Source organism: Nerophis lumbriciformis, linkage group LG12 (assembly GCF_033978685.3).
Source record: "Nerophis lumbriciformis linkage group LG12, RoL_Nlum_v2.1, whole genome shotgun sequence".
NCBI lineage: Eukaryota > Metazoa > Chordata > Actinopteri > Syngnathiformes > Syngnathidae > Nerophis > Nerophis lumbriciformis.
In genome coordinates, this window is record NC_084559.2 from 40,350,716 (window position 1) to 40,371,574 (window position 20,859).

General features: G+C 38.7%; 1 protein-coding gene across 8 annotated transcripts in view; it reads left to right on the forward strand.

Moving 5' to 3' along the window:
- The window catches only part of LOC133623351 (ADP-ribosylation factor-like protein 15), a 314,561-nt gene that overhangs the window by 226,625 nt on the left and 67,077 nt on the right, over positions 1 to 20,859 (forward strand). Inside the window, exon 5 of one of the 8 annotated variants that reach the window (XM_061986572.1) lies at positions 12,966 to 13,472. The exons of the other annotated variants lie outside the window; for them this stretch is intronic. Coding sequence (XP_061842556.1) covers positions 12,966 to 13,034 — 69 coding nt within the window. The 3' untranslated portion in view covers positions 13,035 to 13,472. Of the gene's footprint in view, positions 1 to 12,965; positions 13,473 to 20,859 lie in introns of those variants that run through there. 8 annotated transcript variants of the gene reach the window in all.

Genomic DNA, 20,859 nt, shown 5'->3' on the forward strand with positions numbered 1-20,859 from the left:
GTGGTTCTTTGGTCAAATTGTTGCATAGATTATGTTTTACAGATCATCTTTAAGCCGCTTTCTGACACTCTCTTCCGGATGCACGGTTTTGTGGGCGGTCTTATTTACGTGGCTCACTATCGGTAGCGTCTTCTCCCCATCATCTTTGTTGTAGCGGTGTGGTGTGCAAGGACAGGGGTGGAAGAAGTGTCAAAAGATAGAGCTAACTGTTTTAATGACATTCAGACTTTACTTAAATAAATAACGGAGCAGCATCTCCTCATCCGGAAACAACAACACCGAAAATGTGTCCTGTGAAAAACCGTCCGAGACCAGAACGCTCTAATAACTAAAGTTCCTTGGGTGATTAATGTAAACTCACTACACCAGTATGTTTTAGCGCTTTCATGGCGAGTTTACTGACAGATACAAGTAAGAACTTTACACTACTTTATATTAGAAATGGCAACACCGGAGGATGAATATCACATAACAAGAAGATAAGAGAAAAAGAAGAAACTTATCGAGTACGGCGTCACAGACTACAATTTTTCAGGATTTATGCAGATCCCAAATACAGATCAGCAGGTACCAGAAGGTAAGAAAAGTTGATTTTGGATGATATTGCGAAACAAAACGCCAGATAAAATGTCTTACCTTATACACACACCCTAATAATACTTGTATGTTGAAGCACATCAAGCGGTGCGGTTTCATAGCTTACCAAAGTCGTACTAAAACATTTTGGTAGATTTTTAAGCGCCGTTTGTAATGTTCTACATTTTCAAATGGAACATATAAACTGTTGGTGTTGTTTACTTGAGTCATATTGCCATCATAGTGCAGCCTACACTTATCTCTTATGTTTGACTGCAATCTACTGGTCACACTTATTACACCATTTACCAAATAAAATAGCTTCGAGGTGGATAAGCTCAACCAAACTTAGTCCTTACATTAGGCGCCTTATAGTCCGGAAAATACGGTACATGATACTTGTCATGACGAGGGATGTAACGATCAGGCATGTGAAATTTACGACATACATTAATTTTCGTGTCAAAATATCACTTCTGTGGTTTTTATTTAATATAATTAAAAATAGGATGTAAACATTTGTTGAACGCTGGCCTCAGCCACAGGTACTCAATGTTCCTCTTGCCTAAACACCGCACTGAGTTACAGCATGAGTAGACCATCTGCAGCACCGAAATAAGCTTGCTAGTTCGCTAACCATCTAGCTAGCTTACTCGTTGTAAGCATTCTACTTTGCTGCTAATCATATTTGGATGCTTGCAATCCCAACCAGTTGTAGTTCTAGAGTACTTATTAGTGGCCAGTGAGAAGGTATATTTTGGAGGTGACCTGGCAGCATGGCTAAAGGATAGAGTTGCCAAATAGGAAACGTTTTGTCAGTGCTTTGCATGCATGTTTTTACATTTGACATGACATTTGTAATGATACAAGTGTTTTCTACACAATTCTGTGCTACATTACATGGTACATGTAAGTGTCAAAAAGACTGGTTGGTAGATGAGAATAAATATCAACTAAAATATAGTGTCTTGATTTTCAAAATGTTCTTCCAGGATTTGCATGGCAGCACTTTGTGCTAAAAGAAAAGTTCCTATTTTTGTCCTAATTTGTTCTCTTCTTCTGTAGGGAGGTTCACGTCTCCGAACAATAAACGGTATTAATGATAAAGTAAGTTAGTATTACCATTGTAAAATTACAATTATGGCTGTTAAAGTCAACGCTTTAACTCATGCGATTAATCACCAAATATTATCGCACTAATCATGTGTGAACGCAGATGAGCGGGCATGCTCCTTCACCTTAACCGCCAATGGTTACCTAAAAGGCTGAGGGTTGTTGTGCGGTCAGTGGTCAGGTCAATAAATACGTCAGTGCAAAGATGAGTGAGGAACTCCGACTGCTGTACTCGATGGAACATTTTTACTTCCACCATGGCGGTAATTAAAAAAACTGTTTTGAACAAATAAATAACGTACACTTGAGTAAAACTTTTAAAAAACACTCTTAACAATGTAATTGCATTTGTGTCAAAATGTTAGGATCTTTTTTATGTGTGCAAGTAATTCACTGCAGATAATCAAAATGCAGAAGTGTGATTCATCTGATTACATTTTTTTTAATCTTTGTGCAGCACTTTTAATAAATGTCCAATACAGTCTATGACCTTGTCTAACAAAGCTAGTATGTTCCTGCAACCAATGCTTAGTGTGATGGTGCTTAGCTCCTAATGTAATGCTTCGCATGCTAGCCCGGTTAATGACCCATTGACATATAGGCTAACGGGGGAAATATATGGACAAATAAAACCTATGTGGATATGGGTAGAGTCAGTGCCTATTTCCTTCTCAATATGCAGATACGCTGAGGAAATTGGTTCCAACATTAGTCATCATGGCAATGTGAAACATATAGAGACAGCCAGATCACATGATAAAATAATTCCTCATTGGTGTTTGCATATTGTGGACTACATGTACCAAGTTCAGTGTTTCCCCCAGAAAAATTGTTAGTTAAGGTGGTGGGAGAGGGCGCCGTCCGGGATAGGCGGCAGGACGGGGAAGGGGGTGGGTGGGTGTACGGAACAGTGTAACTCGGCCTGTCGCCATCACGTCTCCACCTCATCGCTGCCACCACAGCCTGGGGGGGCAATAGACTACAGACTCTGATTACATTGAACACATTGTTTATTAAAGAATAACCACATAACAATATCTTATAATAAATAAAAACATTAGAGAAAAAAAGAAGCCTACAATTTTTGGTTGTGTTTTCCGTTCTATTTGCAGAATGGCGATATACGATGTATAGCTCAATATTTTTTCCGTAAAGTATAAACAAAACACAAAACAGTCCTAGTTACCTGAGATACTAAGTATGTCATTATTAGTAAGTCAATATTTTGACTTAGTAATTTGATGTTAGTTTGTCTAAATCGTCAGACGATGGCTTCTCTGATGTCTCCATCATGTCCAGAAGTCTCTTCTTTACCTGGATGTCTTCTTCTACTGCATTCAGCAACTTTGTCTCGATTGGAAGTTTTCGTTTTAGTCTGTCGTGTTTGGGGCTGTTGAGTTTTACTTAGTGAAAAAAAAAAAAAAATTTATAAGGTTTTTTACAAAATTACATTCAATAATCATGAATACATTATTTGGAATAAATCCACTTAAGCACAGATGTACGATAGTGACATGTTATTTACAACTTGTCAAATGGCCCTCAACATCGTCGGGAAACAATGTGTGTCAATAGAGCACTTTGAGGTATTTTAATTTTGACAGAAAAAAAAACATTTAATGCAACTGCAGTTTTACTTAACTCAATATCATTTATTACAAGAAACTACTCAAAGCATTTTTAATACAACCTTATTTAAATACATCTAAAACAGCTGAACTTTAATATATGCTTGCCATCTTGACTTCTGATTCCAAAGCAAGTATATTTGTCACACTGTTGTCGAACAATGATAATATTAAAACAAATGGGCAAAATATGATTCCACATTGTTGAAAGTGGTCTTCTGCGAGCATTTGTAACTGCAGTGCAGTCCATATAAAAATGTTTTGATGCCCCAGATATACAACATCTATCTGCCTTTTAACAATATTACTTCCTAGCAATGAAGTTAGCGCCCACATACCTGAAGTAGAGCTGTTCTCTCTTTCACCACAGAAGATTGTGGATTGCTCCTATTGGAATATTGCTCTTCTTGTACAAACCTCGTTTCCATATGAGTTGGGGAATTGTGTTAGATGTAAATAGAAACGGAATACAATGATTTGCAAATCATTTTCAACCCATATTCAGCTGAATATGCTACAAAGACAACATATTTGATGTTCAAACTGATAAACTTTTTTTTTTGTTGCAAATAATCATTAACTTTAGAATTTGATGCCAGCAACACGTGACAAAGAAGTTGGGAAAGGTGGCAATAAATACTGATAAAGTTGAGGAATGCTCATCAAACACTTATTTGGAACATCCCACAGGTGAACAGGCAAATTGGGAACAGGTGGGTGCCATGATTGGGTATAAAAGTAGATTCCATGAAATGCTCAGTCATTCACAAACAAGGATGGGGCGAGGGTCACCACTTTGTCAACAAATGCGTGAGCAAATTGTTGAACAGTTTAAGAAAAACCTTTCTCAACCAGCTATTGCAAGGAATTTGGGGATTTCACCATCTACGGTCCGTATTATCATCAAAGGGTTCAGAGAATCTGGAGAAATCACTGCACGTAAGCAGCTAAGCCCGTGACCTTCGATCCCTCAGGCTGTACTGCATCAACAAGCGACATCAGGGTGTAAAGGATATCACCACATGGGCTCAGGAACACTTCAGAAACCCACCGTCAGTAACTACAGTTGGTCGCTACATCTGTAAGTGCAAGTTAAAACTCTCCTATGCAAGGCGAAAACACCCAGAAACGCCGTCGGCTTCGCTGGGCCTGAGCTCATCTAAGATGGACTCATACAAAGTGGAAAAGTGTTCTGTGGTCTGACGAGTCCACATTTCAAATTGTTTTTGGAAACTGTGGACGTCGTGTCCTCCGGACCAAAGAGGAAAAGAACCATCCGGATTGTTATAGGCGCAAAGTTGAAAAGCCAGCATCTGTGATGGTATGGGGGTGTATTAGTGCCCAAGACATGGGTAACTTACACATCTGTGAAGGCACCATTAATGCTGAAAGGTACATACAGGTTTTGGAGCAGTGGAAGAATGGCCGTGCGCGACCCGAGGGTCCCTGGTTCAATCCCCACCTAGTACCAACCTCGTCATGTCCGTTGTGTCCTGAGCAAGACACTTCACCCTTGCTCCTGATGGGTGCTGGTTAGCGCCTTGCATGGCAGCTCCCTCCATCAGTGTGTGAATGTGTGTGTGAATGGGTAAATGTGGAAGTAGTGTCAAAGCGCTTTGAGTACCTTGAAGGTAGAAAAGCGCTATACAAGTACAACCCATTTATCATTATTATTTATTTATCATCCAAGCAACGTTACCATGGACGCCCCTGCTTAATTCAGCAAGACAATACCACGCCACGTGTTACATCAACGTGGCTTCATAGTAAAAGAGTGCGGGTACTAGACTGGCCTGCCTGTAGTCCATACCTGTCTCCCATTGAAAATGTGTGGCGCATTATGAAGCCTAAAATACCACAACGGAGACCCCCGGACTGTTGAACAACTTAAGCTGTACATCAAGCAAGAATGGGAAAAAATGACACCTGAGAAGCTTAAAAAATGTGTCTCCTCAGTTCCCAAACGTTTACTTAGTGTTGTTAAAAGGAAAGGCCATATAACACAGTGGTGAACATGCCCTTTCCCAACTACTTTGGCACGTGTTGCTGCCATGAAATTCTAAGTTAATTATTATTTGCAAAAAAAAAAAAGTTTATGAGTTTGAACATCAAATATCTTGTCTTTGTAGTGCATTCAATTGAATATGGGTTGAAAAGGATTTGCAAATCATTGTATTCCGTTTGTATTTACATCTAACACAATTTCCCAACTCATATGGAAATCGGGTTTGTACATCATTTGGCATATCTTTGTCTGTGACAAGGCTGTCAAGGGTGAATGGAGAATCCAAACTCCTGTGAGAGCTTGTGTCAATATCTGACGTTTCTATTCCAAATTGAATGGATGTAGTTGGTGTACCCCGCCTTCCGCCCGATTGTAGCTGAGATAGGCTCCAGCGCCCCCGCGACACCGCGACCCCGCGACCCCGAAGGGAATAAGCGGTAGAAAATGGATGGATGGATAGTTGATGGAGAACCGCCCGAGATCTGCTCGCATAGTTCGAAGTACAGCAAAACAACTCTACCGTAGCCATTTCTTCGACCTGCGTCGACTGCTTGTCTGTACTTTACACGAATCGCTTTCAATTTTGTGATGTCCTCTTTCCGATGAGGAAATTCCTCAAATGTCCCTCCAAGTCCGTACCCCTCCAAAATAGGGTAAGAATGTCACCAGACTTGGACTGGCAAGTTTCCCAGTCAACACTTTGTTGAGTTTTGTTAACTTTAAACTCCAAAACGATGCTTAAAAGTAGCTCTACTTCTCTGTCAGTCCACATGTATAATTTTTTCTTGCCATGATCCGACATTTTTGCTATATGCCGCCTCCGGAAATGGCGTTTTGGATGTTTCTGATTGGCTAAAATGGTCTTAAGTCCTCGGCTACAGCGCCCCCAGTATTTTGGCATGCGTATGACACTCACTGTATGCGTTTGCTTGGGGACAGTAATAGTTTTTTAAATGCGCACGTGTGACTGGAGATCTTGTTAAGACGATAGTTTAGGCGGTGGCTCCTTGTTGTTAAGGCGGCCGCCTTAACAACAAAGCGCTGCGGGAAACCCTGAAGTTATATGGCAGTCTGAAGCATTTGAAACAGTAGCCTATAGACATACCTTGATAAAATGTCTCCTCTTTAGTTTTGGGCATACATTATGCTGCTAAGCATGCTGTACTTATTTTTACCAGTATAACCATTGCTAGCGTTGGTTGTAGTTGGTTTTAGTCTTTGTTTTCTGATAGTACTGACAATAACTATATGATTGTTGTGATATTGTACGCAGGCATGACATACTTTTTCTTGAAAATAGCCTCATTCCTGTGTCAAATGTGTTGTTTAGAGATTTGTTATTGACAAAACGCTTGTCTATTCAGCTATTATGGTCCCAGCACCTCAACCCCTAGCAAGACGCAGTAAAAGTTTGAAGTTCCTTGGAGTAGCCCAGTCCATCCAACTGGATTCGGCTGTGTATCTGGCAACCTCGGTCAGGGAGAGAGGGAGGAGACTACAGAATTGTGACTGTGATTGCAGTACCATTTCTGGCCACATTATTACATATGGCTCTTTTAAAGGAATATGACACAGGTGTCTACAACAGGAAGTGACATCACATTAACCGGACGTGCAACCCTTGTTTTGCCTTTTATCATTGGAAAAGCACTCTTCACGCTTTTAAAAATTAAAACTTAAGAAGATAAAATATATTTAAACACTCTCAAAAATATGGCTTTAAAGAAGACAGAACAATATTTAATGTTTCGTCTGCCAAGAAAGCATATTGTAAAGTGTATTTTAATTAATTTTTTAAAATAAACTAAAATATTTCAGTCTGTGTAGAAGTACTTTTTGAGCGCGTACCGTAAAAATATTGATAATTTTGGTCACAATAACCGTGATGGTCATCTGGTTCCATCCTTAATATGGACTGCAGTCTACAGCCAAATCAGACAGTGTGATAAACAATGTTTTTGAGGGTTGCTCTGCTTTCATTCGCGTGTAAAACTACAGACTTTATAGCCCTTCGGCAGACGGGAGAAAGCACTTTAACATGATGTAACCTGAATTTCATGGCGTGGCTGCCGTTTCTGCGGAAATACATTTTGATGACAGGATTGGCAGACAAATAATAGCACAGTCTATTTTACATAAAACCTTGACAGACACTTTCCTTCTTGAGTTTCGGGGATTGTTGACTTTTTGGCGGATCGTCGGTATTTCAACTGGAGCAGTATTATCTGTCAATCTACTTAAATCAATCAAGGTATTTCAACAATGCCTGCAAAACAAAAACATTTACGCCAATTAATCACAGGCTCGCTGTTCTATATGTTCTTTATTTGGCGAACAAATGTATTTTATGAACTTTGCATGATGTTAGACAATCTGATTTGTTCAGATTTTTAAGAAATCTGCGTGTAAACAAGCGTTACAGTAAGGTGTGGGCAATATGGATGAAAACGATTACACGATATAATTGGTCGATATTGATAATTGATATTTTTTATGAAAAATAAGGACCAAAAGAAAAATATTAAATGTAAATATTTGATTTCAAATGTAACCTTTCTTCTGATTATAATCCCCTCAGCTATTAAGGCAGAAAGGAAAGGAAATGTCAACACAATCATGGAAAACACTTTCTATAATTTTGTAATGAAACACTTTCTCAACACTTGTACCATGCTTAAAACACTTTCTAAAATTCTATAATGACATTGAACACTTAACAATAACTTCTTAAAATGAAGGTGCAAAAATTAGGAATATGTAAGAAATGCTGAATAAAGTGTAACAAAATAGTGTGAAAATGTAACATGTAGAAACCTGAGAATTACTATTTTCTGCAGGTTTATTGCCAGGAAGTTACAGCTATTCTCTATAACAGTGGTGTCCAAACTACGGCCAATTGCAGCCCACCGGCGTCTTCAATGAGATGACATGAGTTCAACAAGCAATCTGACTGGGCAGGTTGTCTACATATTGGAGTTAAATATCTGGCAGTTTGATAGGTGCTTGTTTATCAACATCCTGTGGACAATGTGAGTGGACCATTCCTAGAGCCTTAATGTACAGCAGCTACTTAAGTGACCCAATCTAAACTACCTTCCTAGTCATTGTGCAGAAGTAAAAAATTCAACCACAACAAAAAGTCAACAAACATGTCACACATAACACAACCTGCTCACTGAACTGAAAAACAACCATCGACCATACAAAATTCAAAATGACACCCATTAATTGCAAGGAACGACGGGAAAATTGCAAAAAATCTCTCTCCACACTTATCCATGTTTGGCGCAGTTTAGCTGCTGGATATTTCTGATTGATGAAAAAACTTTAAGGAAGCCGTCATTAAGATAAAGGAGTTGAAATTTCACATGCTCTTAATATTCAACCTTCAATTATAAATCTATTATATTATTGTAATATGCACACTTACACACACACACACACACACACACACACACACACACACACACACACACACACACACATATATATATATATATATATATATATATATTAGGGCTGCGAATCTTTGGGTGTCCCACGATTCGATTCAATATCGATTCTTGGGGTCACGATTCGATTATAAATCGATTTTTTTCGATTCAACGCGATTCTCGATTCAAAAACGATATTTTTTCGATTCAAAACAATTCTCTATTCATTCAATACATAGGATTTCAGCAGGATCTACCCCAGTCTGCTGACATGCAAGCAGAGTAGTAGATTTTTGTAAAAAGCTTTTATAATTGTAAAGGACAATGTTTTATCAACTGATTGTAATAATGTAAATTTGTTTTAACTATTAAATGAACCAAAAATATGACTTATTTTATCTTTGTGAAAATATTGGACACAGTGTGTTGTCAAGGTTATGAGATGTGATGCAAGTGTAAGCCACTGTGACACTATTGTTCTTTTTTTTTTTTTTTTTTTTTTTTTATAAATGTCTAATGATAATGTCAATGAGGGATTTTTAATCACTGCTATGTTGAAATTGTTACTAATATTGATACTGTTTTTCATAATATTAATTTTTGTTTCACTACTTTTGGATTGTTCTGTGTCGTGTTTGTGTCTCCTCTCAATTGCTCTGTTTATTGCTGTTCTGAGTGTTGCTGGGTCGGGTTTGGTTTTGGAATTGGATTGCATTGTTATGGTATTGCTTTGTATTATTTTGTTGGATTGATTAATAAAAAAAATTAAAAAAATAAAAATAAAAATCGATTTTTGAAAAATGAGAATCGATACTGAATCGTACAACGTGAGAATCGCGATTTGAATTCGAATCGATTTTTTCCCACACACCTAATATATATACACACACACACATATATATTTGCACGCTGTTGGCTTTTGGCACCCCGGCCAAAATTTTTCAGCCAATTGCGGACCCCAGTCAAAAGGTTTGGACACCCCTGCACTAAAGGGTAAGCGCGGCTAAGGTGGTGTGGCATTACCGGTCTGGTGGGGACGAGCGCTTTGCATCATTTACTGACCACATTGGTCTGACTACGATCTGTTTTAAAAGAAATCCAAATAACTGCCATACTGTCGAGGTGATTTTTCCTTTTTTATCCACAATTTCTTCATTTTTACTTTCTCTTCTCACTCCATGCAAAGAATCAACCGCCAGACAGCAAGATGGCGCCACCAAACTTGATAGTTGATACTGTTACCTGATTGGCTGTTAGCGTGTCCCTCCCACTGATCAGTGATCACTTCCTGTGTTACCAGAAAGCGAGTGACTTCCGCTTTCTTATGACGAAGAAGGAAAAAAACAATTAAGTTTTTTATTGAACGCATTTTTTATTGATATGGATACATGTCTAGTGCGATATACATTGATATTGTTTTATCACCCAGCCTTAATTACACTTGTCACATAAATTTGACTCTAAATAGTTGAATTCAGGTCATGTGCATTGAAGTGGAATCACTGACTATGTTTCTATGTTCAGGAGGGCCTTGGTTTGGTCTACTGCACGTCTCTGTATTTTATTCTGGTGGCCAACAAAAACACCCTTGGGAATAAAACCATGTCTCTGTGGATAAGCTATTTGTATAATAATTAATCCAACCTGTTTTCATGTTATTACTGTGTGCACATATGAAGAATTGTGTATCTAAAATACGTTGGATGGAACTTCCAGAAAGGTCACGATGCTTTGACATAGCCGAGCGGTGGAAGTCATTAGTGGACAATAACAAGAATTCCCTGCTCTATGACCCACGTGTCCCACTAGCATAAACATGTAGTCAGCCATATTTCCATCGTCTTCACTGCATTGTTATGAAGCACATAAACGAATGTAGCCCAACAGTTGCGCTTAGTTTATCACAAATCTTGAAGTGTGTCATATGGTTGTAAACATTGCTACTGAGATGGCAGCTTTTCTTTTAAACAGTAGCAGGCGGAGAACTGGAGGGCTTTGGTCAGGTGTTTAGTATTGTCTGTTGCTGGGGTGACCAAACCTTTTCCACATGAAAACAATGTATTTTATTCCTAATCTTTGCAATCCAACACTGTAAAAAAATCGTCAGTAAGTTGCCAGTATTTTACTGTAAAAAATAACAGTGGCACTGTTTTTCCATGTACAGTAATGCACTGTAAAAACAACAACCGTACATTCACGGTAAAAAAAAAAAATCTGCCAGTTCAGTCGGCAGAATTTTACTGTAAAAATAAAAGTTATCATTCTTCAATTTACAATTATGCACTGTAAAAACAACAACCATAGATCTTACGGTACAATTCTGGTGACTGAAATGCCAGTTTTTTACTGTAAAAATACTGTTCCCATTTTTCCTTTTTTTTTCAGTTGTCAGAATTTAACCAAAAAAAAAAAAGTTGGTTTCATTTGTCCATTTACAGTAATACACGGTAAAAAAAGAAAGAAAACGAGCATGGATTTTATTGTAAAATTCTAGTGACTGATATGCCAGTATTTTATCGTAAAAAATAGTGGTACTGTTTATATTTTTTTGTTTTGTTTTATGGTAAAATTCTGCCAAAATAACAGTTGTACCGCCTCTTTATTTACAGTGATGCGTTATAAAAATGACCCTAGATAACTGCCGCCTTCTCCGTCTCTTTGCAATGACAGCATTTCAGTCACGATACGTCAAATTCAGCGACTTTCTGCTTTTATTCATCTTGGGCCCTATGCTCCTGATTAGTAATATAAAGATCCAAACAACAGTCAGGTCAACCCAACAGTTCTGATTACCTTTACGTGGAAGAAAAAATCTGATCTGGCGTATTTTATCGGTGATTTTCAGCAAGTCTAACGTAATTCCTCCAAATTGTTCCCCCTGGAAAGAGTTTGCCGTGGTTTGCTGGATGTGGGTGGCGTGAGCAATGCCAGGCTGCCACTCCTCACCATTGTCCCCATCTGTCCCTGTCCGGGCCACCCACCCCTCCACCTTATTCCTTTTCCGAGGGCCAGCTCGTCTGAACCCCAACAACGGTTCCATTTCTTCTGCCAGGGATGGGAATGCACTTTCAGGGTGTTTCTGCCAAACCTGTGGCTCTTACTCATATGCCAGCTCTTTTCTAATGCTCTCTTTTCACCGTCTAATTTGCTCTGTGACAGTGTCGCAGTTTTGCTGGCCAAAGAGCCACCTTTGTAGTTGCGTGACGGTCAAACAACAATACCCCACAATCAAAAGTAGATCATTCTTTTAACGGGCGTTGAAAGAATGTGTCAGCTCATTTGTGATTATTCCCTTCTTCTGAGTCATAGTCTTGCTAACCTGAATCACCTAATTCCCCGTGGAAAATACAAACTCAACTCCTTCGGTTTGTAGTTTCTTCTCACTTTTTCTCTCAGTCTAAGACTGAAACTAATAGTAAGTCCATATATCCAAAGCAATTGTTCAGTAGAAGAAAATAGGCAGTGGACTACACTGAAAAAAATAACTCATAAGATTTACTTAAAAAAATTATTGTAAGTATTTGCACGCAAATGATTTAAGTAAAATGTAATGCTGCAATATCAAGTAACACTCACTTGCCAGTATCAAGTAAATTCTACTTACCATATAACATAACAGTTGTGAAGATATTAAGTAACAGTTACTTAATTACATCCAAGTTTTAAGTTATATTTATTTAAACAAATTAAGTAAAGTCTACTTGTTTTTCATCGGCAGGAACATCATTTTACTCAAGATTTTAAGGAAATTTTATATATCTGTAGTATTTGCTGTTATGAAGTAATTCAGTAGATTTTAATTATTTTCTTGCGCTTGACATTTTAATTTACTTGGTTGCATTACGTTACATTACTCACTAAAATTAGGTAATCATTGCCAGTTTTCTTTTGATAAATGTTACCAAATACATTTAACCAATACTCTATGCATTTAATATATATGTATCACATATCACACAACTAAATTACAATGCAATTAAACAGTTTCTTTTTAATTCAATCTTACAACCCTCTGAAACAGAGTTTCTACATTCATTGCAGAAATATAATTGTGACGATGTCTCTGTCTCGGGTTCTTCTGGGACCACAGGAAAGGGCACAACACTCTGCTGCGGCGTTTTACAATTGTTTTAATTATTTCTCTCATACAAGTCTCTTTTGGCTTTTCAGCTCTTCTCCTCGTCAAATGTCTCTCCTTTTGCTTTTCAGCTCTCTTCTTTGGCTTTTCGCCTCTGCTTTCCAGGTCCGCTCTCCTTTCATGGTCTCCGACGCTGCTAATAAAGGAACAGGTGATTAGATAACTCGTTCCAGCTGAGTCATCCACTCACCTGTCTGCTGCTTCATGGCCGGCCTCCGCACACACCCCGCCCGCAGGGAACGCGTGAACCACGCCCCTCTCCACAATAATACTCAACAACAACTTCTGGGAGAGGGTCAGGACAGAAACCGCCTCTTAAACTTTGAGCTGTGGAGTATGCATGAATGTCTCCTCGACCTCCTCTCCCTAGCCCTCAACTCCAACTGTCCACAAAGTCCACTGGCTCCTCCAAAGGGCACCCTGAAAATGAAGAGACACAATTTGTGGTATTAAAACAATGGTCTAAAATATTCAGCCACAATTTTAATATTACATTATGATGGATGAATAAGGGAAAATAACAAAGCAATATAATGCATACATTATTTTCTACTTGCCTGAATTATGAGAATAATGTTCTGTTCTGATTTGCTTCCTGTTGATGGAAAAATATTTTAATAAGAAATAAACTACATCATAAACATTAATGAACATTTTGTTTTGTCTAGCTAAATAAAACAATTAACACATGACAGATTTATTTGCGAGTAGAAGTTGTAATGAACAATCCATTCTTTCATTGAATTACAAAAACATGTTGCTGTGGGCTTCACACCGATAACTAGCTTCTTGTCAAAAAAAAAGAAAAGATAGAAAACTGCCAGCGAAGTCTCTTTGTATTCGCAAGCTGATGCTCCCCAAGACCTCTGGCGCTTCTGTCAGTAAATGTGTGTTTTAAAAACCTATTCTGGGGCATTTCTCCCAAACATTCAGCAGTATCGCACCCTCATTCCCAATGCACATTAATTAACATTAATTCACTAACGTTAACGTTACTTCAGTGTCGCCGCCAAAAGTTTTACAGAGAACAATACCATGTTCTACTATGTTGACGTCTGTTGATAAAAGTTATACCGTTAGGTTGGTGGTTTTTTAATATCCTAACTTTATATTAGTTAACTTTAGTTTTTATCAGGAAAAACTGCAGCCCTCCCACTACAGGCCAGCACGGACCAATGTAGCGTTATGCTAACTTTTTTACTTAACTTACTTACTTACTTACTTAACTTAACTTAATTAACTTATGAGCAGTTACATATCTTGCGTCAAACTACATACAGATGTATATTATCACAAATTTAAAACAGAACGTAATAACTTACCTGTGGAATGACTTGCGCGCGCTACACCTTGCAGTGCTCTGTGAAGTGATCCATTCCTAACGGCCGGAGCAGAGCCAGTCCGCCAGAGCCTGTTGTGCTGTGCGCATGCGTCGTCGTGCATGCGTTTCAAAACACTAGATTTTCAGAGTAAAGTTTATGTAATATTTTTAGGTTTATGTACGTACAACTATTAAACATTTAAATAGTATGAGGAAACATAAGTAAAACTTATTCATGTATTACGTTAATAAAATGTTTAATTTTACTTAAGAAACTCTAGTTCTTACTGAATGTTAAAAATATTAGGTACAAATTATGACAGTTACTCTAATAGAGTTTACAGCACCAAAAAGTCACTTTTTTCAGTGTATATACCTCATTGCCCAGCACTGCTCCATCACCACTGTGTGTGTGAGCGTATGTAAACACACCACAGCACTGTCCACAGCCAATGTGGAACTATTCACAACACTCTTGAAGTACTTAAGAAAACACAAGTTGACGATAGCGATCTCCAGGGTCGGCTGTTATCGCCACTCAAAACAATCCTTGTTTCTCACTGGGAGGAACATAGGACAACAGGAACAAAGTCACATTGCGCTGACTCACGCTGTGCGATATCACATTTATAACAACATTGTGTTTTTTTCTTCAAATTATATACATTTATGAAATTAATGCCAATTCTGCTTCTCCTTTTAGTTATAAAACATGTTTTATAAATAAAAGTTCAGTCCTGTTCAGTTCAGGTTATTTGGAACATGCATACGATACAATGTAATGCATCACATATTTACACTTGTTGCATTATAGCACGTCCAAAAAGGAGTAGGAAGAAGCTCAGCTTATTTAATCCTACCCCTTTTGTTATTGTAGTAACTTTATCCTATTTCCTTGTTCTCTGTAACAGAACAGTGAATACATAATATACAATAGTAAGTAAACAAATATTAAATACATAAATAATCTTTATCTTAAAAAAAAGGGTTCAAGATGTTCATCATAATTATTGTTCTGTCTATTTTGTGAGCCTTTGTAGTTTGAACAGTCTCTTCAACTGAATCATATTGGTGCTTTGTTTGATTTCTTTGGTTAATCCATTCCATCATTTAATTCCACATATGGATATACTAAATCTACTTACAGTTTAACAAGCTTGTCAAATGATATCAAAGCATGTGTTAATCACAAAATGGATTATCAAGGCTTAGGTCAGGATGATTACAAAAATAGATACTAATCAAATATACTGCAAAATAAGGGAGTCTTACAAACTGATGAAAAATACATTTACATACATACAATTACGCAGTGCTAAAATATATAAATAAATAATAATAATATATAAGTTTCTTAAATAAACCGTCAATAAAATTCAAATGCAAATAAACTATGTGCCCAACGGTGCCTTTGGATAATAATAACTCGTTTGGAGGGTTTTTCTTTTCCTCACGCTGTGCTTTTGGTAATGTTAGTGTTTTCTTCATGTTGTATTTTCTATGAAAAGAAAAGAATAGACGTGTTCAAGTAGCTAGTAGCGACTCGTTGGCGGCATCTTTTGCTGTTTACTGGTGTTTGGTCGACGTCAAACAAAACGTCTCTCTTCCCTCTTTTTGGCACCAATATCCTCTTTAGGTTTTGTTGGTTTAGCTTCCATTGTGCTTTCCATCTCTGCTAGTAGCAGACAGATCTGTTGTTGACATCCATGCGCCACAAAGTCCTTTCAAGTGACGTAAAAAACGCTACAGCACAGCAGCAACCCAGACGTTAAAATGACAGTACAAACATGTATTTTTAGTTGTATCATACGTTTTGTCATACTACCATATATATCATACAGCACTAGAGCGTACCTTTTGTGTTTTAGTATTACTTTGTACCATTACAGTCTCAACATCTCAATTCTGCGTCTGCTCTTTGGCTTATCTTGTAAACTTTGATTCAAAATTCCACGCGGGTACCATTGGTGCCATCAGCTAACAAACCCAAGAGAGGAAGTGGGCGACAAGGCGCTGACGGGGTTTGCTGCCTTGGCTGAGCGTAAAGAATGAAGAAAGGGGAGTCCTCTGCTACATTACCCAGGAATGAGGACTGAGCACGTCTCACAGAGGATTCACTCTGGCCTGGCGAAACAAAGAAGAGGCCACAGACTTTCATCTTACGCTGTATGACAGGGACTGAAAATGAATGCAAATATGCACTCTTCCATTTCGGAGCATGTCTATTAGCTCACAATTCTGTTTAAAGAGGAAACATTTGAGGTGTTTCATTCTTCAGACTACTACTACCACCCTGGTCAGGCATTGCGTAGAAGGTCAACCAGGAAGTAATATCACTGTAGACCGAGGGCACGCTACATTGACTATGGTCTCTGTAGGTGGCCAGGAACAGGAAAGTCTCAACTTTACCAGATCAGAATCCTGCCCCTGGAAAGTCGTTGGTTTGCCTCGCGTTTTGCATTGTGAGACAGTTGCAGTGGAATTTAAAAAAAACCCGGGATTTGGGAAATGAAGGGTTCTAGCTCTAAATTATTATTTTGCTTTTTATGAAATGTCTCTCAGCTTTTAAAACCGTTCATTATCGACTTAAGCAATCTGTCAAAAGTACTTAAAAGTCAGGAATGAGACACCCTCTACATTTTCAACGAAGTGGAGTCCACATACCCACTTTTCCCCTTCTTCTTTGTTTTTTTCTTTCTTGTTAGTTTTTTTGTCAGAAGTAGGGTTTCCATAATAATAATGGATATCGTTTGCATTATACTGATCCTATTACCAAATCAGTACTTTAAAAGCGGTGCTTAAACGGTGCTCAAACTGGCATTTAAAAATGAAAAAAATGCATGTTTTTGTCAAAAAACTAACAAAAAAATTATGCTTTCTTTATTTTTATGGAATTTTATGACATTCAGACTACTAAATTAAATAATTCAATGATATAATGATAAATGAGTAATACACAAGTATTTGAATTTTAAACAACGATGACAGTTTTGATTGCTTCAGTTAAATGATGGTGATCATTCATTTTAAAATGCATCGGTGGTTCGTCTTGAAGCCCCGTGAAGCGACGCCCAGCCACTCCTGAGGCCATTTTGTATGCGCACAGAGTTCCATGACCACATCGATGTCCTCATTGGCCGGCATTAGCAAACTTTTACCGGGCTGCTGCAGGCCGTTGCCTCGTTTTACTGGTTTCACTTCTGTGGACTCTACACACTGTGCGTTAAAGAACACAACGTTGTGCATGGCGACCGATGTGGACCCCTGCTCAACACGCTGCTTTGCTCGTCTCCTTAGAGTAGTATTTGCTGGACTCATGGAGAGCGACAACATTATAAATATGTACAGTCTTATATATAAAACATATATACTAAAAGAAAAGTCTAATCCGTACAGGAGGGGAAAACGATCAACAAATGTCCAAAAATTATTAAATTAAGTCTGGATCCCCTCTCCAGGGGCCCAGGCTTAGACCGATTTTTATTTTTATTTTCCTCACCCCCCCATTGTTTACCTGTATCTCACTTTTTTGGTAAGGGGCGCCGGAAGTTGGCAGACCTGTCAGCGATCCTGTTCTGTCTCCCTGTAATGTTTGTTTGATATTGAATGGGATTGTGCTGAAAACTTTAATTTCCCCTCGGGGATTAATAAAGTATTTCTGATTCTGATTCTGATTCTGATTCTAAAATGCGGCATTAATAGTAAATTAGTAAATTAGTAAATGTTTTCTAAACGTTAGTTCTAGATTTTGTTCTAACTAAATGGTTAATGATAAATGAGTTATACTTTTATAGCGCTTTTCGACCTTCAAGGTACTCAAAGCGCTTTGACACTATTTCCACATTCACCCATTCACACACACATTCACACACTGAAGGCGGGAGCTGCCATGCAAGGCCCTAACCACGACCCATCAGGAGCAAGGGTGAAGTGTCTTGCTCAAGGACACAACGGACACGACGAGGTTGGTAGAAGGTGGGGATCGAATCAGGAACCCTCAGATTGCTGGCACGGCCACTCTCCCAACTGCGCCACGCCGTCCCCCAAGTAACCATGGGAGAACCATTAGCTAGCATTCTTTTAAAGCTATGTTAGCTGTGTTAGCGCGGACACACACGTAGGAGAGGACAAGCTAGGCTAGCAGCAGTGCTAAGCTAGCTTGAAAGTGTAGTAGTGAAACAAGGAAAGAATACATGTGTTGTACACTTCAACAGAAGGAACTGCGTTACGCAGAGACTAACCAGCCAAGAAGAGGAAATAAACAAGTAGGAGGGAGAACTATAATACAGCGGCATTCTGTGCTTTTAGAAGGCACACAAATGTAATCAAGCCAAGTAGGGGCGTATTTATGTGTTCACTTCACAGGCGTCTACAATTATCACGTTTTTAGTCTTCCATATTTACATCTATGCTCTGCGCACTATGTCGAAAAACCTGAAATGATGTAATACTGCATATGCCGGTAGACAAAGGAGGAGCCTTGTAGATATTATTATTGACAATTGAATGTAATGCCTTTTGGAATATACAATATAATTATAGATGTAAAAATAATGGATTTTATAATTGAATTGTAGCCCCAGAATCGTAATTGTAATCAAATTGGCCGAAGTTTCCCACCTTTACAAACATTCATGACCCCTTGCAGTACATTTCAGCTACACCAGTAGAAAACTACAGATTTGGTACTTGAAAATGTAAATGATAGCCATCCCCAGGAAGGCTGAGCATCACCTGTTTCCTTGTCTCGCATGTTCTTCATTGGGCAAACACCCTGTAAACAAGCAGACTCTTAATGGGGATGTCCGGACTGGCACGGACATGTCCGGACTTGTTGTCCAGCCTTTGCCCCGACCAATAACAGGAGGCCGTCTCTGTGAATCACAGGCATGTCTTGTAAGGGATATGTTAACCTTTCAAGCACGTTGGCCTCTGTGCCGTATTCTTGACAACGGTTACTATGTAGAGGATCTGATTATAGACCTATAGTGACATATTCTGCTGTCACGACCGCAAAACACGTCCATGACCTCAGTGCAACATGATTATGTGCCAGGCTTAACCCGGAGCACCAGAGGGGAGTCAAGGGTCTGCATTCTTTTCTGTGTGTATTATGATCTCATTGATTCACGTTTCCTTGATCTGTCTCTGAAGGGGGATAAATACCACATCAGGCAAAATGAGGGCTGAGAATTCTGCACTAGGTGCAGGAGTCAACAACCTTTACTGGTCCTCCGCATGAAGGCAGGAAAGCAATGCTACTGTCGTGTGTGCAGAACATTTAGGGGATGAGGTGAAAACCTTTGGTATTCAGATGAGCAGCTTGGGGCGCCCAGACATTTCAAGATATTTTCTTCACAGCTATTCAGTGCAGACAGTATTGTGTGGGACTTGGCAGACACCCCCCAAGCCTCTTTTGAAAGAGGTTACCTTGTTTGCCCCTTGAGCTATTTTCGCTCCGCCTGTGTCTGGACTCGCAAGTCTGTGAAAATACTCCTCACCAGCCTTATCTCCACCTTCCTCTCCTCCATCAGTGTCTGTCATGACGTCACCACTGTCAGCTATCCAAAGCAGACTGCGGTTAACGGACGTTTATTGAATACGAATTATTTACACACCTGCTTTGCGGCACATTCCTGATTCCATGGTCTATTGGGATGGGCACTTGAAGCAGGATGAGTTAAGCCCCAGGCCCTACACCTGAACTCCAATGCAAACATCCTCCTGCTCAGACAGAAAGGCTTGTGGAAAAGTTTTCTTTTTTTCTTTTGGCTTGTTTGGGTATACACGACGATCGCCAGATAGTTGTCGGCCTCCAAGACCTGAATTGTTCGTTTTGTACATTCCCGTGTTGTTTCAGTACCGGAACTGAGATCATTGCTAGGGATGTTCTCCTTCATCAGGTAATTATATGCTCAGGGCATTGGAAGATGTTTCACCTCTCATCCGAGCAGGCTTCATGGTCACAGACTTAGATTGTTCAGATCTAATCTAAAGACTGGTGCCAAACAAGTTCTACTCCAACAAGTATGAAGTGATGAAACCTGCAAGTTGTCCCTTCTCAGGCAAGTTGGCTTACCTATGTACTGCTGCCTTTTTCATCAACCTCTCTCCCCCTATGGTGTGGTCATATTTGTGATGCCAGGATACTGCACGTGCAGACACTGCTGTCTTTACTGGGTCATTTTTGGCAGTGAAGTCCATATGATGAGCTTTCTACTCACATCCACGCTCTGCTTTCATAGAACGCAGGATTGGGTGATATGACTGAAAACTGTATCAAAATATACTGTCAATGTTTTATATTGGTCCATATTATTTATATCTGAAATAAGGACCAGTAGAAACATTTATTAAATATAAACTTTTTTTTTTCAAATGTAACCTTCCTTTTATTATAACCCCCTCAGCTATCATGGGCGAAATGAAAAGAAATGTCAACACAACCATGGAAAACACTCAAACAATCAATGTCAACAATATTCTAAAATCACATTGAACACTTATCAATAACCTTTCAAAATAAAGGTGCAAAAATAAGCAATATGTAAAAAATGCTTAATAAAGTTTTACAAAATAGTGCAAAGTGTGAAAATGTAAACATAGAGAAACCTGAGAAGAACTATTTTCTGCAGGTTTAGTGC